Consider the following 17,497-nt stretch of genomic DNA (forward strand, 5'->3'; position numbering starts at 1 on the left):
CATTATTTAATGTTTCAACTCTCACTGACTCTAGCTTACACATTACATGGCATTAGTAGTTTTAAAGAGGAGGAGTTGGTATAGATTCAGGGCAGAAGGACGGGTGATATTTGTGATCTGGTGGGCCGGTCTGGGCCAAAATGCCAAGACCAATTTTTGGTCCCAATCCATCCCTGCAAAGAGGCACAGAGTCACTTAATGGAATTTAAATACTGCTACTGTTAAATAATACATTTGCAAACAATGATTTTAAATCTTTTATTCGATCAAGACGTTTCCACTGCATGAAAATGAATGTTTCTGATAACGCTGCTATTAGTGCAGATGATTGCTAGAAGATTACATGAAGCACTGGATGATGGATCAGAAAGAGCTTGTGTGGGGTTTCTGAGAGAGAAGCTGATTCACGTCTAGTTTCACGCCTGAGGGAGACTTGTGTTTGGTTGGGCTCCTTTTAGCTTTTTCATCTTTGCTCTACAGAGATCAGGGCTGGAAGGCTTTGAAGGAATGGAATTGCAAACTAAATTGAGAATAGATTGAGAAGCAATCCTCAATTTTTTTTAGTGTAAGAGAATAAGAACCCTTGCTTGGCAAAACGACTGACTAATGTGCCACGCTGCTGACGACTGCTGGTCAAAACTTTAAAGTACAACAAAACTCAGCCCAAACACACAGGAAAATGCTTTTACAACCATTTGCAAATGTTTTATTAAAAGTATATTGTTAAAAAAAACAATTTACACATCAAATACCAATATTAAATATGAGTCTGTAAAAAGTGTTCTTTGGTTGTTTAATAGAGGACGTGTTTAAAACAAGAGAAGCAAAAGAGGGCAAAAGTACAAACATGCCTCTCATGGGTCAGGCTTCACAGCAGATATGTCCCTAGTTTGTATGTGTTTTAAGATGACATGTAAAATCCCAAGGGGCTGGAAGCTCCTTCAGATGTAAGTGTTAATCTAAAAGATGGTCTTTTCCTCTCAGCCAAAGGTCCCACGAGTGGAGCTGGTTGATGCTGGAAATGACTCTGATATCTGCAAGAAGCTCTGAACATGAGCTGCTTTACAGTCATCACAAACTACATTTTATGGGCCCCGGGAATTATTGAATTGATTAAGAGAAACACAAGCAGATAGACAGACAGATAGATAGATAGATAGATCGATAGATAGATAGATATACACTTAACAGATGGTTCACAGATTTGATCAATATCAGAAATGTTTTCTATGGTAGCAACACCTGATGGTAGTCGATCCTAAACACTGTATGAATGTAGCCGTGCCGTTCTCCTGGTCGGAGATCATAATAAATACAGATAAAAAATAAAATAAAAACTACTTTAAAAAAGTGCTTAGTAAAAAGATAATATATAACATGTGCATAAAACCTATTCTCCAGCATCAGTTGTATATTGTTTGTCGTTTTATATATAATTACTGCAGTCAATAAAAATGTATTAAATCGCACACGCTTTTTTATAATTTCATATTGAAATAATTTCACATTCAATCTTCACATTTCACATTAATGTACAATCAACATAAAGACAGTATATATATTTGTTTAATGGTACTTCTTTTATGATTGATGGCCAGTATCAATGATACTGATACTGACTTTTCTGTAACCCCCCCCCCCCCAATATTTAACCACTGACTACAGCTATTCAACATTACAGTATCATTGAGGGATATCAGTTTGAACATTTAAGTGAACTTAAAACAATCTTCACATAAACCCATTATAATAAACAGCAGAAATATCAAGAAGTTGAAATAATCAAACACTAAATTCTAAATTAAATAAAGATGAATGCTTAAAGTTATAAAAGTTTTTTCATTTTCTTTGTCCTTTGATTAACAGACATCACAGCAGCTGATTATTAGTTTGTTTTGGTTGCTGTTTCTTTAAGAGCTGCTGCTGCTGAACGTGACGTGGATCTGACGAATCATATTTCCACTCAACTCTTTTTTCTGACCCACTTCAGCTCTTAAAGTCTCTATTAATGAGCTGACGAGTTAAATCGGGTGTGTTAGATGTGTTAGATGAGGGAGACAGTGCTGGGCTGCTCCAGGACAGTGACATGTTCTTAAATGTGACTTATATAAAATAAATTACATGCATGCACAGATTTAAGACAGATTTAATCACTTCTTTTTTGGTAACTTCATGACTTACCTGACCACGACATTGCATGCACATAGTTTATTTTGTGCTTTGATATGAAAGGATATAACCTACAATATTTTTTACGCATTAAACTTAAAAAAAAAAATTGCCTGCATTTAACTCATTTAAATGTATATATGTGTGTGTATATATGTATATATGTATATATATATATATGCTATATGTATATACCATTATTTTTATTTTTATAAAAAAAAAAATTCAAGTTAGTTGATTCACATTACGGAGTATATGAAAGGTATGTTCATGAACCATGTGGAGTATGTCAGGATGTGTCTCTACTGGAGGCGCTCCTGCTCCAGCCACACCATGGCGCTCTGCTGGCTCAGGATGCTGCTGCGTATGACAGCCAGAAGCTCATCCGTGCTGCTCCATGTGTTCGGCTCCACCGTGCTGAACATCACAGGAAGAGTCTCCAGCTGCAGCTCCTCCATCTGACAGGCCTCCATCAGGTCCTCCTCTCGCTGGCCCGATAACAGCTTCCTGAAACACACACAGGTTTCATCGGGTTTAATGTTTGTGTGACATCAGGAGCTAAACGTTGGGCAGATTTTGTCTGACTAGAGTGTCAAGAGACAGACGGACATGGATCCGAACCTGAACTTGCGTCCCTTCTTGTCTTTGGGCTTGATGTAGATGATGATGGGATAGATGCTGTGCTTCAGGAGATTCTCCACATGATTCAAGCCCAGCTGAAGCAGACAGTGTTTGTCCTGAACACACACACAGACACAAAGTTTTAAAACACAGCTGTGACTCTCAGTGTGTGTGTGTGTGTGTGTGTGTTAATGTTTACCTGGTTAATGACCTCTTGAATACTCTGTAGTTTGATTCCCAGTGGTTGATCTGTGGAGTCTATGAGGAACACACTCTTATCCTGAAGAACACAGCTTTCAACTGGCTCTGTACACGATAATAACAATGGGGAAAATAATCCATTAAATGTATAATAAATTACTGAAATTGTGAACTTAAAGGTATCAAGATTTTTAACAAATACACGTTAAAAAAATGTTAAAACCAAACTATTTTCAAATAGACAAAGTAACTCCTGGCTGTTATTTCTAGTGTCATCAGTGGAGGTGTGCTGCTGTACCTGGATGGCAGGTGTTGAAGTCCAGACCGGATTCTGACGGCTGCAGTAGTCGCTCGATGATCCCGCGGGACAGAATAGATGGGGAGAAAACCACCGGACGTTTGCTGAAGACCCCAACCATCTGAACCAGACTGAACGGGATCAGCTGCTCCTCATGACCTACACACACAGACACACACTCAGAACTCACAATCTTCACTCTGATTGGTTCAAGGTTAGAGTGGGCGGGGCTTACGGTTACTGAGTGTGTAGAGCAGCGGACTGGATGAGCCACTCTTGCGATAGTTCGCCGCGACCGCTTTAATGAGCCGGAGGCGCTCAGAGGTTTTCTTAAAGAACTACAAACAGACACGAAACAAACAGATTAGTGTCTATGAGAGAGACAGAGACAGACAGACAGACAGACAGACAGACAGAGAGACAGAGAGACAGACACCTTCCTCCTGGAGTGATTCTGTTCCAGCGCCATCGTTCGAAGCCTCACCAACAGCAGCTGCTGAGCCCTGAACAGAAAACACGAGTCTGACGTGTTGATATGACACCAGACAGATGGTTAACATCAAATATCCACATCTTCTGAATATGAATGTGATTGCTCTTCATCCCAATGTTTTTGTATGCCGAATTGTGATGTGGTTATTTAATAATTAATATTCATTCAATATTGTCAGCAGTTGTTGTCTTGTTAGAGCAGACTATGTGACTGGAGATGATGACAACAAACATTTAATTATAGAATTAAAATCTATATATATATATATATATATATATATATATATATATATATATATATATATATATATATATATATATATATATATATATATATATATATATATGACAAAATGTAGGATAGGATATAGAACAGAATGACAAACAAGCACCAATTATGTGCATTTTCATAGATTTTTAGTCACTAGAGTTAAAGGGATGCTATTTAAATACTTCATGTATTTCTCATGTATTGAGTGCATCATGTACCTGTTGTAGTTGGGCACGGCTCCGGCCTGCAGTGGCGCCCCCGTGTGTTTGTCCACGCGGATGCAGCGCCACTGATATTTACCATTGTAACGCGTGTCAGTGACGTGCAGCACGTCGTCACAGCAAACCTGGAGACACGGTGGGTCGCCATGGTGAGAGAGGTCAAGGTTCACGCGCACGTGGAAGGAGTCGGCACCGGTGAAAGACGGAGATGAGAGCTCAGCGAGTAAACGAGAATAACCTGAGACGAGAGAGGAAAAGACTGCATCATTATAGAAAATAAAATGAAACTTTCACAGTCTCAGGTTTTCATCTGAGCATGATGCAATTTCAAATGATCAGTTTATGCACATACACTTGATTTGAGAAGGTTTTTTAGAAACTGATGGAGCATGTGTTTGCGTCTCACCATCGGGATTGTGTGTGTGTTTAAGCGCGTTTGGTTCTGTCCACCACTGCAGTGAGAAATGAGCCACTTCAGCCGTACACTGACTGAGACGAACATGACCCTCGCCGAACAACCCCTGTTTCAACTGACAACAGAGCACGTGATCTGAATATGTTTCAGAGAAGGAGGCACTTCCTGTCTGACAGGAAACAGTTTTCTGTCTCTCTCACCTCCAGGAGTTCACTGCCCTCCCTCAGGCCGCAGATCTGTGCAGGTGAACCCTCCCTGACCGTCTGCACAAACACACCTGTCCGGTTTCCTCCAATGATAGTGATGTCATCGGCCAGACTGACGCTTTTGAGTGAGGAGGAGAGCGCCAGAGACAAGCTGAGAAACAAATGAGAAGAACATGAGACAAATAAATAAATAAATAAATAAAAAACATGAAGAACACACACACATGAGAAGAACATGTTAACGCTGATGAAGGGTTCGTACCGTGGGGAGGATGATGAAGGTTTGATCGGGAGAGTTGGAGTCATGTTGATCAAGTCAGAAGGAAAGAGCTGAGATGGCAGAGAGCTCCACGAACTCAACAGACACGAGTCTGAGTCCTCTACAACACACACACACACACGCACACAATCACACCATTACTAACAATCTAAATACAAACTGAACACAGACATAAAGAAGGAAGAGATGTGAATCTTCACCAGTCCCAGGATTCAATTTGCTTCTAAAGGTGAAGATCTGACATTTTTACATTACAATACAAAACATGGGTCAGTTTTGACAAGACTCCAACATTTCAGCTGCAATGATTCTCAAAACCAATTTAATACCAAAGATAACACAAAAACTGCTATTGAACACTTATTAGGTTAACTTGTAATGTATGTATTGTATAGCAATTTGGACAGGTCTATTATGGTGTTCCTCAAGGATCTGTAATGGGTCCTATATTGTTTAGTGTGTATATGCTTCCTTCGGGACAAATTATTAGGAAATATGGTTTGTGGTACCACTTTTATGCTGATGACACCCAAATGTACATCAGCTCCATGTCTGATCCAATTTTCACCTCAACAATTCTTTCAGAGTTTGTGCTGGAAATAAAAACGTGGATGCACCATAAATTTTTAAAATTGAATTGTTCTGAAACAGAGGTTCTACTCATTGGCACCAGCGGCTATTCTCAAGGGTAGCACTCTGAATTTGATAATGGATGACTGTAGTACTTCCATCTGCTCAGGCTTGTAACCTTGGAGTGATTTTTGACACTCATCTGACACTAGACTCTCACATTAAGTGTATTACCAAATCTGCTTTCAATCACCTCAGAAACATCGCAAGAATTAGGCCTTTCCTCACTCCACCTGAAGCTGAAAGGCTTATTCATGCATTTGTTACTTCCAGGATTGGCTACTGTAATGCACTATTCATTGGCTTACCTGCTAAATCAATCAAACGCTTTTATGGACTGTCAGCATTATTTTATTGTGTTGTACTGTAAAGAGTATTTTACTATCTATATTTTCTACGTTGTATTGCTTTTATAGTAGTTTTGTATTATATTTGTTTGTAGCGCTTTGGGTTCTAGAAAAACGAATAAAATGTATTATTATTAGTATTATTATTATTTAGTCAGTGTCAGATGACTTTAAAAAAAGAATCCATTACAGAGCAAATTATTTTTAATCAACAACATTTTTACTGCTTTCATGCCTCAGAATTTGAGTTGAGTTGCGATATATAAACTCTGAGAAAATCTGAATTCTGACTTTTGAGTTTAGATCTCACAATTCTGGCATTGTTTGCATAACTCTGAGCGTACAACTTGAGAAAAAAACGTTCAGAATTGTGAGATACAAAAGCAAGATAAAAAGTTGCAATTATAAAATGTGGTTAAAAATGAATCAGTTCTGCAGTTCTTTAGAATCAATTCAGAATCGTTGAACAAAGAATGGTGACACATCAGAGAATCATGTTGTTGATTTTCTAACACCTCTAACAGTTAGACAGGTTTGGACTGAGATGCACAGACAGACAGAGAGCTGTTTGACACACCTGTGTGTGGCTCGTTCTCTTCGCTCCCCCAGGATTTCAGATCAAACCTGCAAACACACAGACAGTGAGACGCCAGTGAATCATGAATCAGGAGTCGTCCTTCACTAGTTTAGTGATCTCTGTAAACTAAAGCTTCAGCTGTAGATTCATGTATTTAACTCCGTGTGCAGTGTTTGTTTTGTCTTACTCTACGTTTGCTCTGCGGTTGATGGAGTTCATACAGGGAGGAAAGGGAAATGTGGAGAGTCTGTTGATGTCCTTCTCAGTGTTACACTCCTGCGCAATCACAAAACACACAGTGAGATTCAAACACAGGATGTGATCATCACTGCATCATCCATATACAAATAATATATGTATTTACCGGCGTGAGCAGATTCTCCTCTGAATTAGAGCAGCAGGAGTCTGCGACACAAACACACAACAGCGTCAAATAATTAACATCAACAAGTTTACACAATGCAGACTGTTTCAAAGCCACTTCACAGTACCAAAATAACACAATAACAGTGTTAATGTTTTAAAATTCTTCAATTATGAATCAGTCTCAGCAGTACAGCAGCTCTACAGAAGAAAGCAATGTTGTTTTCCAGTTCAATTCAGATCAAATTCTGTTCTCATTCGTGTCAGTTAAATACATACTATTACTGTTCACACAGTAACACTCACCTTCAGACTGCTCACAGATCTGAGCTCGAGAGGTTGACTGTAAAAACACAGGAACAGCATGAGAGAACAACACACACACGTGCACTCAGAACACAGCTGTGTGTTTATGTGTGTGTGAACTCTGACCTTCAGATGAGCTCTGAGTGTGAGTGGACTGGGACTCAAATCAACTGAACAACACGGGCCGAAACACTGATCCTCACTGAACAACGACAGGTGGGACTACAGAAACACACACATACACACATGTTCGTGAACGTATAGTAAAGTATAAAGTGTTGTTGTAGAACAGTACAGTATAATACAATATAATACAGTCCAGTATAGTGTAGTGTAGTATAGTATGGTATAGGGCAGTGTAGCTAACTATAGTACATTTTAGTACAATACAATGCAGTACAGTGTAGTACAATACAGTATAGTGCAGTATTGTACCATGTAGTACAGTGTAGTATAGTGTAGTACAGTGAAGTGTAGTACAGTGTAGTACAATACAGTATAGTGCAGTATTGTACCATGTAGTACAGTGTAGTATAGTGTAGTACAGTGAAGTGTAGTACAGTGTAGTACAATACAGTATAGTGCAGTATTGTACCATGTAGTACAGTGTAGTATAGTGTAGTACAGTGAAGTGTAGTACAGTGTAGTACAATACAGTATAGTGCAGTATTGTACCATGTAGTACAGTGTAGTATAGTATAGTACAGTGAAGTGTAGTACAGTGTAGTACAATACAGTATAGTGCAGTATTGTACCATGTAGTACAGTGTAGTATAGTGTAGTACAGTGAAGTGTAGTACAGTGTAGTACAATACAGTATAGTGCAGTATTGTACCATGTAGTACAGTGTAGTATAGTGTAGTACAGTGAAGTGTAGTACAGTGTAGTACAATACAGTATAGTGCAGTATTGTACCATGTAGTACAGTGTAGTATAGTGTAGTACAGTGAAGTGTAGTACAGTGTAGTACAATACAGTATAGTACAGTATTGTACCATGTAGTACAGTGTAGTATAGTGTAGTACAGTGAAGTGTAGTACAGTGTAGTACAATACAGTATAGTGCAGTATTGTACCATGTAGTACAGTGTAGTATAGTGTAGTACAGTGAAGTGTAGTACAGTGTAGTACAATACAGTATAGTGCAGTATTGTACCATGTAGTACAATGTAGTATAGTATAGTACAGTGAAGTGTAGTACAGTTCAGTATTGAATAGTGCATTATGGTACAATGCAGTGTAGTAAATAGTGCAGTATAGTACAGTACAGTAAAGTATAATTTACAGTACAGTTCTATTCAGTATAGAATGGTACTAAGATAGTTTGTTACAGTGCAATGCACTATGCATTATAGTCAATATTTCAATATAGCATATAGTATGCTTTAGTATAGTATATGCTGGGAGTTAGTAGGGTTTTTTCAGATAATTGAGAAACAGAAGCATGCCATGTGTAGTGTGTAGTGATGCAGACGTACGCAGTGCATGCAGGTGTTGCTCTGCTCTCTCAGCTCTCTGCTTCTCTCGGTCTCTCTCTGCAGCTGCTCCAGGCTGGTCTGTAGCTCCGCGATACGTTTGCGCAGACGGTTCTTGTCCAGGAGGCAGTCGGTGAACTCCAGCTGCAGACTGTCACGACTGCGCAGCGCCTTGAACAGACACACACACAAGTGTTTAAGCACATGTTTGTGTGTGTGTGTGTGTGTGTGTGTGCGTGTGTGTGTGTGCGTGTGTGTGTGTGTGTGTGTGTGTTCGGTACCTGGTCTCTCTCTCTCTCCAGCTCCATGATCTGGTTGAAGTAGGACACACTCCTGCTCTGCTCCGTCTCCCAGTCCAGCTGCAGAGTCCTGAGACGCAGCTGCAGCTGCTCACACTGAGACGCCAACTACACAAACACATTATACATGTACTCTTGCATTTATGTATATAAATAGATAAATAAGGTGAGAAACATGCATGCATCGATTGATAACCATAGGTTCAGTAACATGGGTTAGAAAATAGACTGCCAACTTTCAGAATAGCTTATCCAGTTACAAAAAGTAACAAAAACATACAGTATTACTGAAAAAGTTTAAGACTAATTATTAAATTAGTTTTTATTAGTGACAATGACTCACAGACTCCAACGCACATAAAATCTGTTCATTTATATTATTATTTTTGTATCACTGATATAGTATTATAGTTTTATATTATATAATTGTATAACGTTTTATATAATTTAACTTTATGACACTATATAATCTTCTTTAGAGCTGGTTAATAGTTGAAATTGAAGATTTGAATGAACTGAGTGTTGAACACTGTTCCGGTTTATTACTGTAAAGCTGATGGAAGCATTTCTATTGTATTAAACACTATACAAATCATTTTGTAATGAGCTTTAATGAGAACATTTTCCAACTACACTATATTTGCACATTAAATCCAACTTTACAGTGTGCACAAAACAAAGGCTGAGTTCAGAATGGCATTCTAAGTTTCATATTTGGCAAAAGATGAGTGAGATGCTAGTATGTGATTTCACACTGAGCCGATGAATAGCACACACACACAGAGGTTTGCTCTTACTTTCTCTCTCTGAGTCTCGGAGCTCTCCAGCTCGGCCTGCAGTCGGGCGATGGTGCTGCTCAGCTCCTGCCTCTGCTCCGCCGCCTCCCGCCGGTCCTGCTTCAGGATGTCCAACAGAGCCTAAAACACACGGTACATCAGACGACCGACACACACTCTGGTAAGTGTCAGCAGGGTCCCTCACATGACTCTTACCTGATTTCCAGAGTTAAGCTCTCTGTTTCTCACAGGGAGCGGTGGTTTCTCCACCGGTCCTGTGGGGGCGCCGTCATACACCCCATTGCTCGTGTGATGAGTCAGCACGGGGGCGGGACCATCGTGAGCTCGTTTCTCCACCTCCTGTAATCTCTTCCTGAGCTGCTCCACCTGTCAGTGACATCACCACATGGACACGCCCACTTTGAGCCTAACATGAACTGTGTGAATCTGGAGTGTGAAATGTTGATTAATGTTGTCTACCTCTGTGAGCAGTTCTCTCTCACGCGCTGTAGCTCTGCGTTGTTCCTCTAATGCCCGCGAGTATTTCACAGCCTGCTCCAAATGTCTCTCCTTCAGCAAACCCAACTCACGACTGCCAGACTCCCAGTCCTGCCTCAACCTGACACATAAACACACACATCCAAACAGATCTACCTTTATGCATTTGGCAGATTATATATATAATTATATTTATGATGTGCATGACAATCTCATGCGATTAATCGTGCAGCCCTTGTTTGTTGATCAAAAATTACAAAGTAGATGAGGAAAACTAGGATGCCTGGTGTATTCAAAGCGCCGTTACTGTCTAGATTGAATAGAATGGTGTGCTGTGATTGGTTGAGAGGATATATCACATTCTGCAAAATGGGAGAATGCCGTTTGTCGCTGTTTTGATAAAAAGGTAGAAAACATGACCTTATAACTCTGCGAATATTGCATTTTGCATAGAATTAAAAATTGACGACCAGATACAATACTGACTTTGGCTGAAAAGAAAGAATACACTTGCTTTAAATACACTAGGTTTGAGAAGAAATTGGATATGTGTGTTTTCTTCACCTCTCCAGTTGTATGCGGTCCTGACGCAGCTCCTGTGCTTTGCGTTCAGCTCGGCCACGCTCGTCCTCGGCCACACGACAGCGCTGAGACAGACGCCGCTCACACACACGGCTGCAGTGCAACTGCTCTCGCAGCTTACGAACCTCCAGCAGCAGAAACTGAGTCAGACCCTCAGGACCCTCCTCATCTACACACACAACATCACACACACAACATCAGCAAACCGCTAGAGCTGCTGCAAGCTGATTCATTTGTTATTGTATTTTTATTATTATTCTATATATATATATATTTTTTATATTTCTCAAATCAAGTTACACAAGAAGCAAAACTAGCAGTAAGTCTTGTTTCCTAATAAATATATCAGAATTAATTAATTTTTAAGAAAAATCTCAGAAACTCACTTTTTATCCAATTTAACGAAATTGTGTGCACAATTTACTTATTTTTTCTTGCATGTCATGTGAAGGACTCCATATAAACCAGTTGATTTGAATGAATTTGTTGCTGTGTTATGCAAAACTTTAAATAATTTTCATAAATTTCTTCTTCTAGCATAAATCCACATAATTGTGCAACATTTGTTTGTTTCTAGCATAAACTCAATATAAACCCACTTAATGTTGAGGAAATGTTTTCGGTTTAAGCATAAACTTGCTTAATTTTATTCTGTTCATTTATTACGCTGCCATACCTCTGAATTATACAGTATGCACAAAGTGCATAGTATGCAAATAATGCCTGGATGACATATTAAATATACAAAAGTTAAAGAAGAAGAAGAAATTTATGATATATTCCATTTCATATACAGTTACTGTATTCACTTCAGAAAGCAATAAATTGATATACACTCCAAGTGATGTAATGACAAGTGAAATGAGGCGATTTCACAAACATTAAAGAAATAGTATGAGTAGTGTGCAAGTGTAGGATTGTGGATTCAGTGGTAGTCACCCAGCATGATGGAGCAGCGCTGTGTCGGCTGTCGTCCGGTCAGCTGAGTGAACTGCTCTGGATGGTAAAACTCCAGTGACTCCATGAAGGCCTGCAGACCGCGCTCGCCACGCCCCCTCAGGATATCCAATAAACGCCCTGAGCACAACAGCCAATCAAATCACTGCACACTGACAGAGGCACACCCGCCCACCAATCACATTCCACTGCACATTGATTCCTTCTCCGATTCTCTTTAAATGGGAACATTTGCATCCAGATTCACATACTATAAATATTACACTAGTTTAGTACGTCCTAGATCATTACATTGGTAAAAGGGTTAAATATTACCTACAACCCTTTGCACTACACATGAGGAAAAGCTTATCTGGTTCCTTATTGACTCTTCCAGATACTAAAATGTAAGGGAAGTAAGGCTGAAGCTTTTTCAAAGAACGAACTTGAATGCAATGTTATGACATGGCAGAATTTCCCAATGCGGCTGTACTTTCTTATTACAAGCTCTGAAATATTTACCCTCCATTACCAATGGGAGAAATTTTAATGAAGATCTTATGAAGATCTCAGAAAAAATGCGGACGACGAAATGCAATCAGAACTCAACTGAAATATGTCGAAAAGACACGTTTAAAGGACATATTAAATTAATAAACCATTTGCAATTGTAAATGTTTGAATAAAAGAGTCATCTATTAAATGGAATCTAAAGTGCAAAATGATTCACTCTTATGAAAACACACTGACCAAATCAGCTGGTCAAAACATTGTAAAATGCATAAACACCTTTTACAAACCATCTGAAAAAAAACTTTCCAAAAAGTGTAGTCTAGTAGATGCAGTCTACAAATGCAAAATAATTTTCTTCTGATTCTTGAATGGAAATGGTGAAAATGCAGTAAGAACTCATGCACAAACTTTTATAAAGCAATGGAAAATATTTTCATTAGAGTGTAAACCATCAGATAAATTCAACAAATCATCAAATATGAAGTACTTATTTCAATGCTTACTTCATTTTTGGTAAAGTTGCTTTGCAATGATTTGTATCGTGAATGAATTTCATGAATTTCTACTGCTTGTGTTGTTTGTGTTTTTGGCAGGATTTGGATACTTTAGTCCATTTGTTTTCCATTTATACCCACATTTGCCATTAAATTACAAAGCTGACTCAAATTATTCAAAACCAAATTAGACACTGGTTCAATAATTTCACCAATTTTTTTTAAGATGTCCAGAGTAGTATAATACAAAACAAACACTTGCAATAGAATTTTTCTTTATCTATGACTCAAATTTTCACACTCAGCAGAATTTTTGGGGGTTAAAATCGGTCTTTGACAGTCATGCTCGCACTGTTTTAACCTTGAATATATATATTTTTTTTTTTCTCTGGCTTTTGGTTTCTTTCTTCACTGAAGTCCCTTGGCTTGTGTTTGGACAGTGTCCATCACTTCTCCGTGTGTGTGTGTGTGTGTGTGTGTGTGTGTGATGTTGTGCGTCTCACCGGCTCTGCTGATTCTCAGTGGATACTGACTGGAGTTCAGCACCTCGTCCTCGTCCTGCTCGTCGATCACCTTGCATTGCCGCAGGTACGGCGTCAGCTTCGCCGGGTTTAAAATGCGGGTCAGTTTGTGTCGCACTCCTTCCACTCGCTCCCACAGCTCCTCGTACTTCTCCTCCTCTGACGGAGACATGAGCGAACTCTCATCTCCCAGCAGCCATTCACCTGCGAGACAACACACCACGTTTATGAGCTTCATGATCATTACACCAAGCAGCTGCTCCTCAAAGAAACTGAGCCTGTTTTCTGTTTTTGTGGTTGCTTTAGTTTACAATGTGTTACTTGCTGTTTCTTTGTAATTGCGAAATTAGCAATTTCTGCGTTTTTTTTCTCTTTCTTTCTTTCTTTTCAGTGTGTTTTGGTGAACTTGTGTATATTGTACAATCTTATTAACTGTATGTATGTTTTTGTAACATATTTATGCTCCACTCATGGGTATGTTCAGAGGTGATTCTTCATGCATACTTTTAAAATAATCACATTATAAAAAATAATTAATAAGAAATAAAAATAACTTTGTTGCATTCACACCAATCTCATGTTTTCTCATGAGATTTAAGTGAACACATGTGATGAAGGTGATATCCTAAATCCACATGATCATAAACACAGATGTGAGATTGTAAATTCAATCATGAAAAGCACAAGATCTCACAGCTGGGGAATGCAGACAGTACCATGCAGACCTCTCACTGAACATGAGAGATAATCAGAGAAACAAAAACTGTGTTTTCATCCAGGCCTGTGTGTACCTGCACACCAAAATGGTTTCTCAGGAGACTTGGCGTAGATATCAGTTACGATTCATTTAATCATCACCTTTGTCTATGTACTTCTAAAATTCCTCCGCATGAATGAAACACACCCAAACAACCATCATCCAGTAACGGTGCCGAGCTATAAAAGAATTCACGTAGAGATCTCTAACTCTGAACTGCAAACCTGAACCCGGTTTGAGGCATAAACAAGATCTCATTTGTGATTCTTCTTGTGTAGAAGCACAATAAATACACTGAGTATACTGTTTCCAAACAAGCTATCTTGCTCTTGAGAGATGCTGAAGATTAGGGGTGTGTTTGAGGGGTTCGTGTGTGTGTGTGTGTGTGTGTGTGTGTGTGTTCAGGCCAGGCAGGTCCAAACACATGCAGGAATCTCAATGAATGTCTCACAGTGAAGGAATCCAGTTCTGGGAACAACAACAGATCACTGTACACTAACACAAGCACATATACTATAGGCTGCATTACAAACATCTGTTAATAATACAGTGATATTAAGACAAAGCTAACACAAAACTAATAATACACTAATCCAAAGTTATAAATAAAACATTAATTAAGTTGTACAGAAAAGTATTTTGCATGTAAAATCATCATGTTTAATTCAGTGTAATGTGCCTTATCTTCATAATTAGGCTGCTGGTGAAAACAACAACCAGTTTATGAGTTTAGTTTCAACTTAAATCCTACATTATATTTTCCCATTACATACATTAACTGACATAGAACACAAAATAAAATTTAAAAAGCAACAAAGAACAACATCAAAACATTTGATTCATTCGTTGATTTAGAAAAGTTAAAGGTCTTACCGGTCATAATTCAGCTGAGGAACGATCGAGATGAGAGAAATGAAAACAACAGCGACACTTCAGACAGACAAAACCAGATGTGAAGGAGCGAGGCGACTCTCTCTCTCTCTCTCTCTCTCTCTCTCTCTCTCTCTCTCTCTCTCTCTCTCTCTCTCTCTCTCTCTCTCTCTCTCTCTCTCTCTCTCTCTCTCAGGAGTCGAAGCTATATTGACATGATCGTTAACATTCGTCAGCCTTTCTGTCTCGACACCCACACTGTTTCATTTCACCAATCGATTTAAGGTAGGTCTAATTGTTTTAGAAAAATATCAGTCAGTCCAGTCAGCGTTAAAAAAAATCGGGGGAAACACAAAATGCCTGAGCCACGCAATAAAATATGAAAGTCACGGTGAAAACCACGGGGTTCCATCGAGAGCTTGGTGAAGCAATCTCGTGTTAATTTGTAACTAGTTTCCGGCGATTAGTCACATTCCAGACGGGTCAGAGAGTTCAGTGACCTGTTAGTGCGTGTCTGTGAGGATGAGGAGGATCCACTGGAGGGAGACATCTATCTATCTATCTATCTATCTATCTATCTATCTATCTATCTATCTATCTATCTATCTATCTATCTATCTATCGTTCTGTCTATCGTTCTGTCTATCGTTCTATCTATCTATCTATCTATCTATCTATCTATCTATCTATCGTTCTGTCTATCGTTCTATCTATCGTTCTATCTATCTATCTATCTATCTATCTATCTATCTAACCTATCTATCTATCTATCTATCTATATTTCTATCTATCGTTCTATCTATCTATCTATCTATCTATCTATCTATCTATCTATCTATCTATCTATCTATCTATCTATCGTTCTATCTATCGTTCTATCTATCTATCTATCTATCTATCTATCTATCTATCTATCTATCTATCTATCGTTCTATCTATCTATCGTTCTGTCTATCGTTCTATCTATCTATCTATCTATCTATCTATCTATCTATCTATCTATCTATCGTTCTATCTATCTATCTATCTATCTATCTATCTATCTATCTATCTATCTATCTATCTATCTATCTATCTATCTATCTATCTATCTATCTATCTATCTATCTATCTATCTATCTATCTATCTACTATCTATCTATCGTTCTATCGTTCTATCTATCTATCTATCTATCTATCTATCTATCTATCTATCGTTCTATCTATCTATCTATCTATCTATCTATCTATCTATCTATCTATCGTTCTATCGTTCTATCGTTCTATCTATCGTTCTATCTATCTATCTATCTATCTATCTATCTATCGTTCTATCTATCTATCTATCTATCTATCTATCTATCTATCTATCTATCTATCTATCTATCTATCTATCGTTCTATCTATCTATCTATCTATCTATCTATCTATCTATCTATCTATCTATCTATCTATCTATCTATCTATCGTTCTATCTATCGTTCTATCTATCTATCTATCTATCTATCTATCTATCTATCTATCTATCTATCGTTCTATCTATCTATCTATCTATCTATCTATCTATCTATCTATCGTTCTATCGTTCTATCTATCTATCTATCTATCTATCTATCTATCTATCTATCTATCGTTCTATCTATCTATCTATCTATCTATCTATCTATCTATCTATCTATCTATCTATCTATCTATCGTTCTATCTATCTATCTATCTATCTATCTATCTATCTATCTATCTATCTATCGTTCTATCGTTCTATCTATCGTTCTATCTATCTATCTATCTATCTATCTATCTATCTATCTATCTATCTATCTATCTATCGTTCTATCTATCTATCTATCTATCTATCTATCTATCTATCTATCTATCTATCTATCTATCTATCTATCTATCTATCTATCTATCGTTCTATCGTTCTATCTATCGTTCTATCTATCTATCTATCTATCTATCTATCTATCTATCTATCGTTCTATCTATCTATCTATCTATCTATCTATCTATCTATCTATCTATCGTTCTATCTATCGTTCTATCTATCTATCGTTCTATCTATCTATCTATCTATCTATCTATCTATCTATCTATCTATCTATCTATCTATCTATCTATCTATCTATCGTTCTATCGTTCTATCGTTCTATCTTACAACCAGATTAATTTTGTAGAAGCTGATGTGAAGTTGAGGTGTTTATAATGGAATGGTGACAAATAGATAGTATTTATCTTTTTATTTGATTTTTATATTTGCACATCGTTTTGTTCATGAAGTGCAAAGGTGTGAGCAATATGTTTGTTTTGAACACATTAGACCTGACATTAATACATCAGTAACAGTAGGCTAATCTAATCTAAAAGTGAGAGCATGAAAGAAATATGAACAAAGTCATTTAA

General features: G+C 37.9%; 1 protein-coding gene across 1 annotated transcript; it reads right to left on the reverse strand.

Moving 5' to 3' along the window:
* Positions 1-680: 680 nt before the first annotated feature.
* On the reverse strand, positions 681-15,255 carry LOC113067881 (caspase recruitment domain-containing protein 10-like). The gene is made up of 24 exons (XM_026240376.1): positions 15,121-15,255; positions 13,473-13,694; positions 11,966-12,103; positions 11,009-11,195; positions 10,427-10,565; positions 10,163-10,333; positions 9,968-10,087; positions 9,153-9,278; positions 8,875-9,042; positions 7,524-7,619; positions 7,398-7,434; positions 7,093-7,133; positions 6,916-7,004; positions 6,729-6,775; positions 5,157-5,274; positions 4,889-5,045; positions 4,680-4,803; positions 4,271-4,511; positions 3,726-3,792; positions 3,525-3,627; positions 3,290-3,448; positions 2,990-3,096; positions 2,791-2,906; positions 681-2,676 (listed from the first exon to the last, which is right to left on the reverse strand). Exons 1-24 carry the CDS (start codon positions 15,125-15,127, stop codon positions 2,472-2,474), a joined length of 2,985 nt encoding a protein of 994 aa, XP_026096161.1. The 5' UTR covers positions 15,128-15,255; the 3' UTR covers positions 681-2,471.
* Between the last annotated feature and the right edge of the window lie 2,242 nt (positions 15,256-17,497).

The sequence above is a fragment of the Carassius auratus genome, linkage group LG28B (assembly GCF_003368295.1).
Source record: "Carassius auratus strain Wakin linkage group LG28B, ASM336829v1, whole genome shotgun sequence".
Taxonomy (NCBI): Eukaryota; Metazoa; Chordata; class Actinopteri; order Cypriniformes; family Cyprinidae; genus Carassius; species Carassius auratus.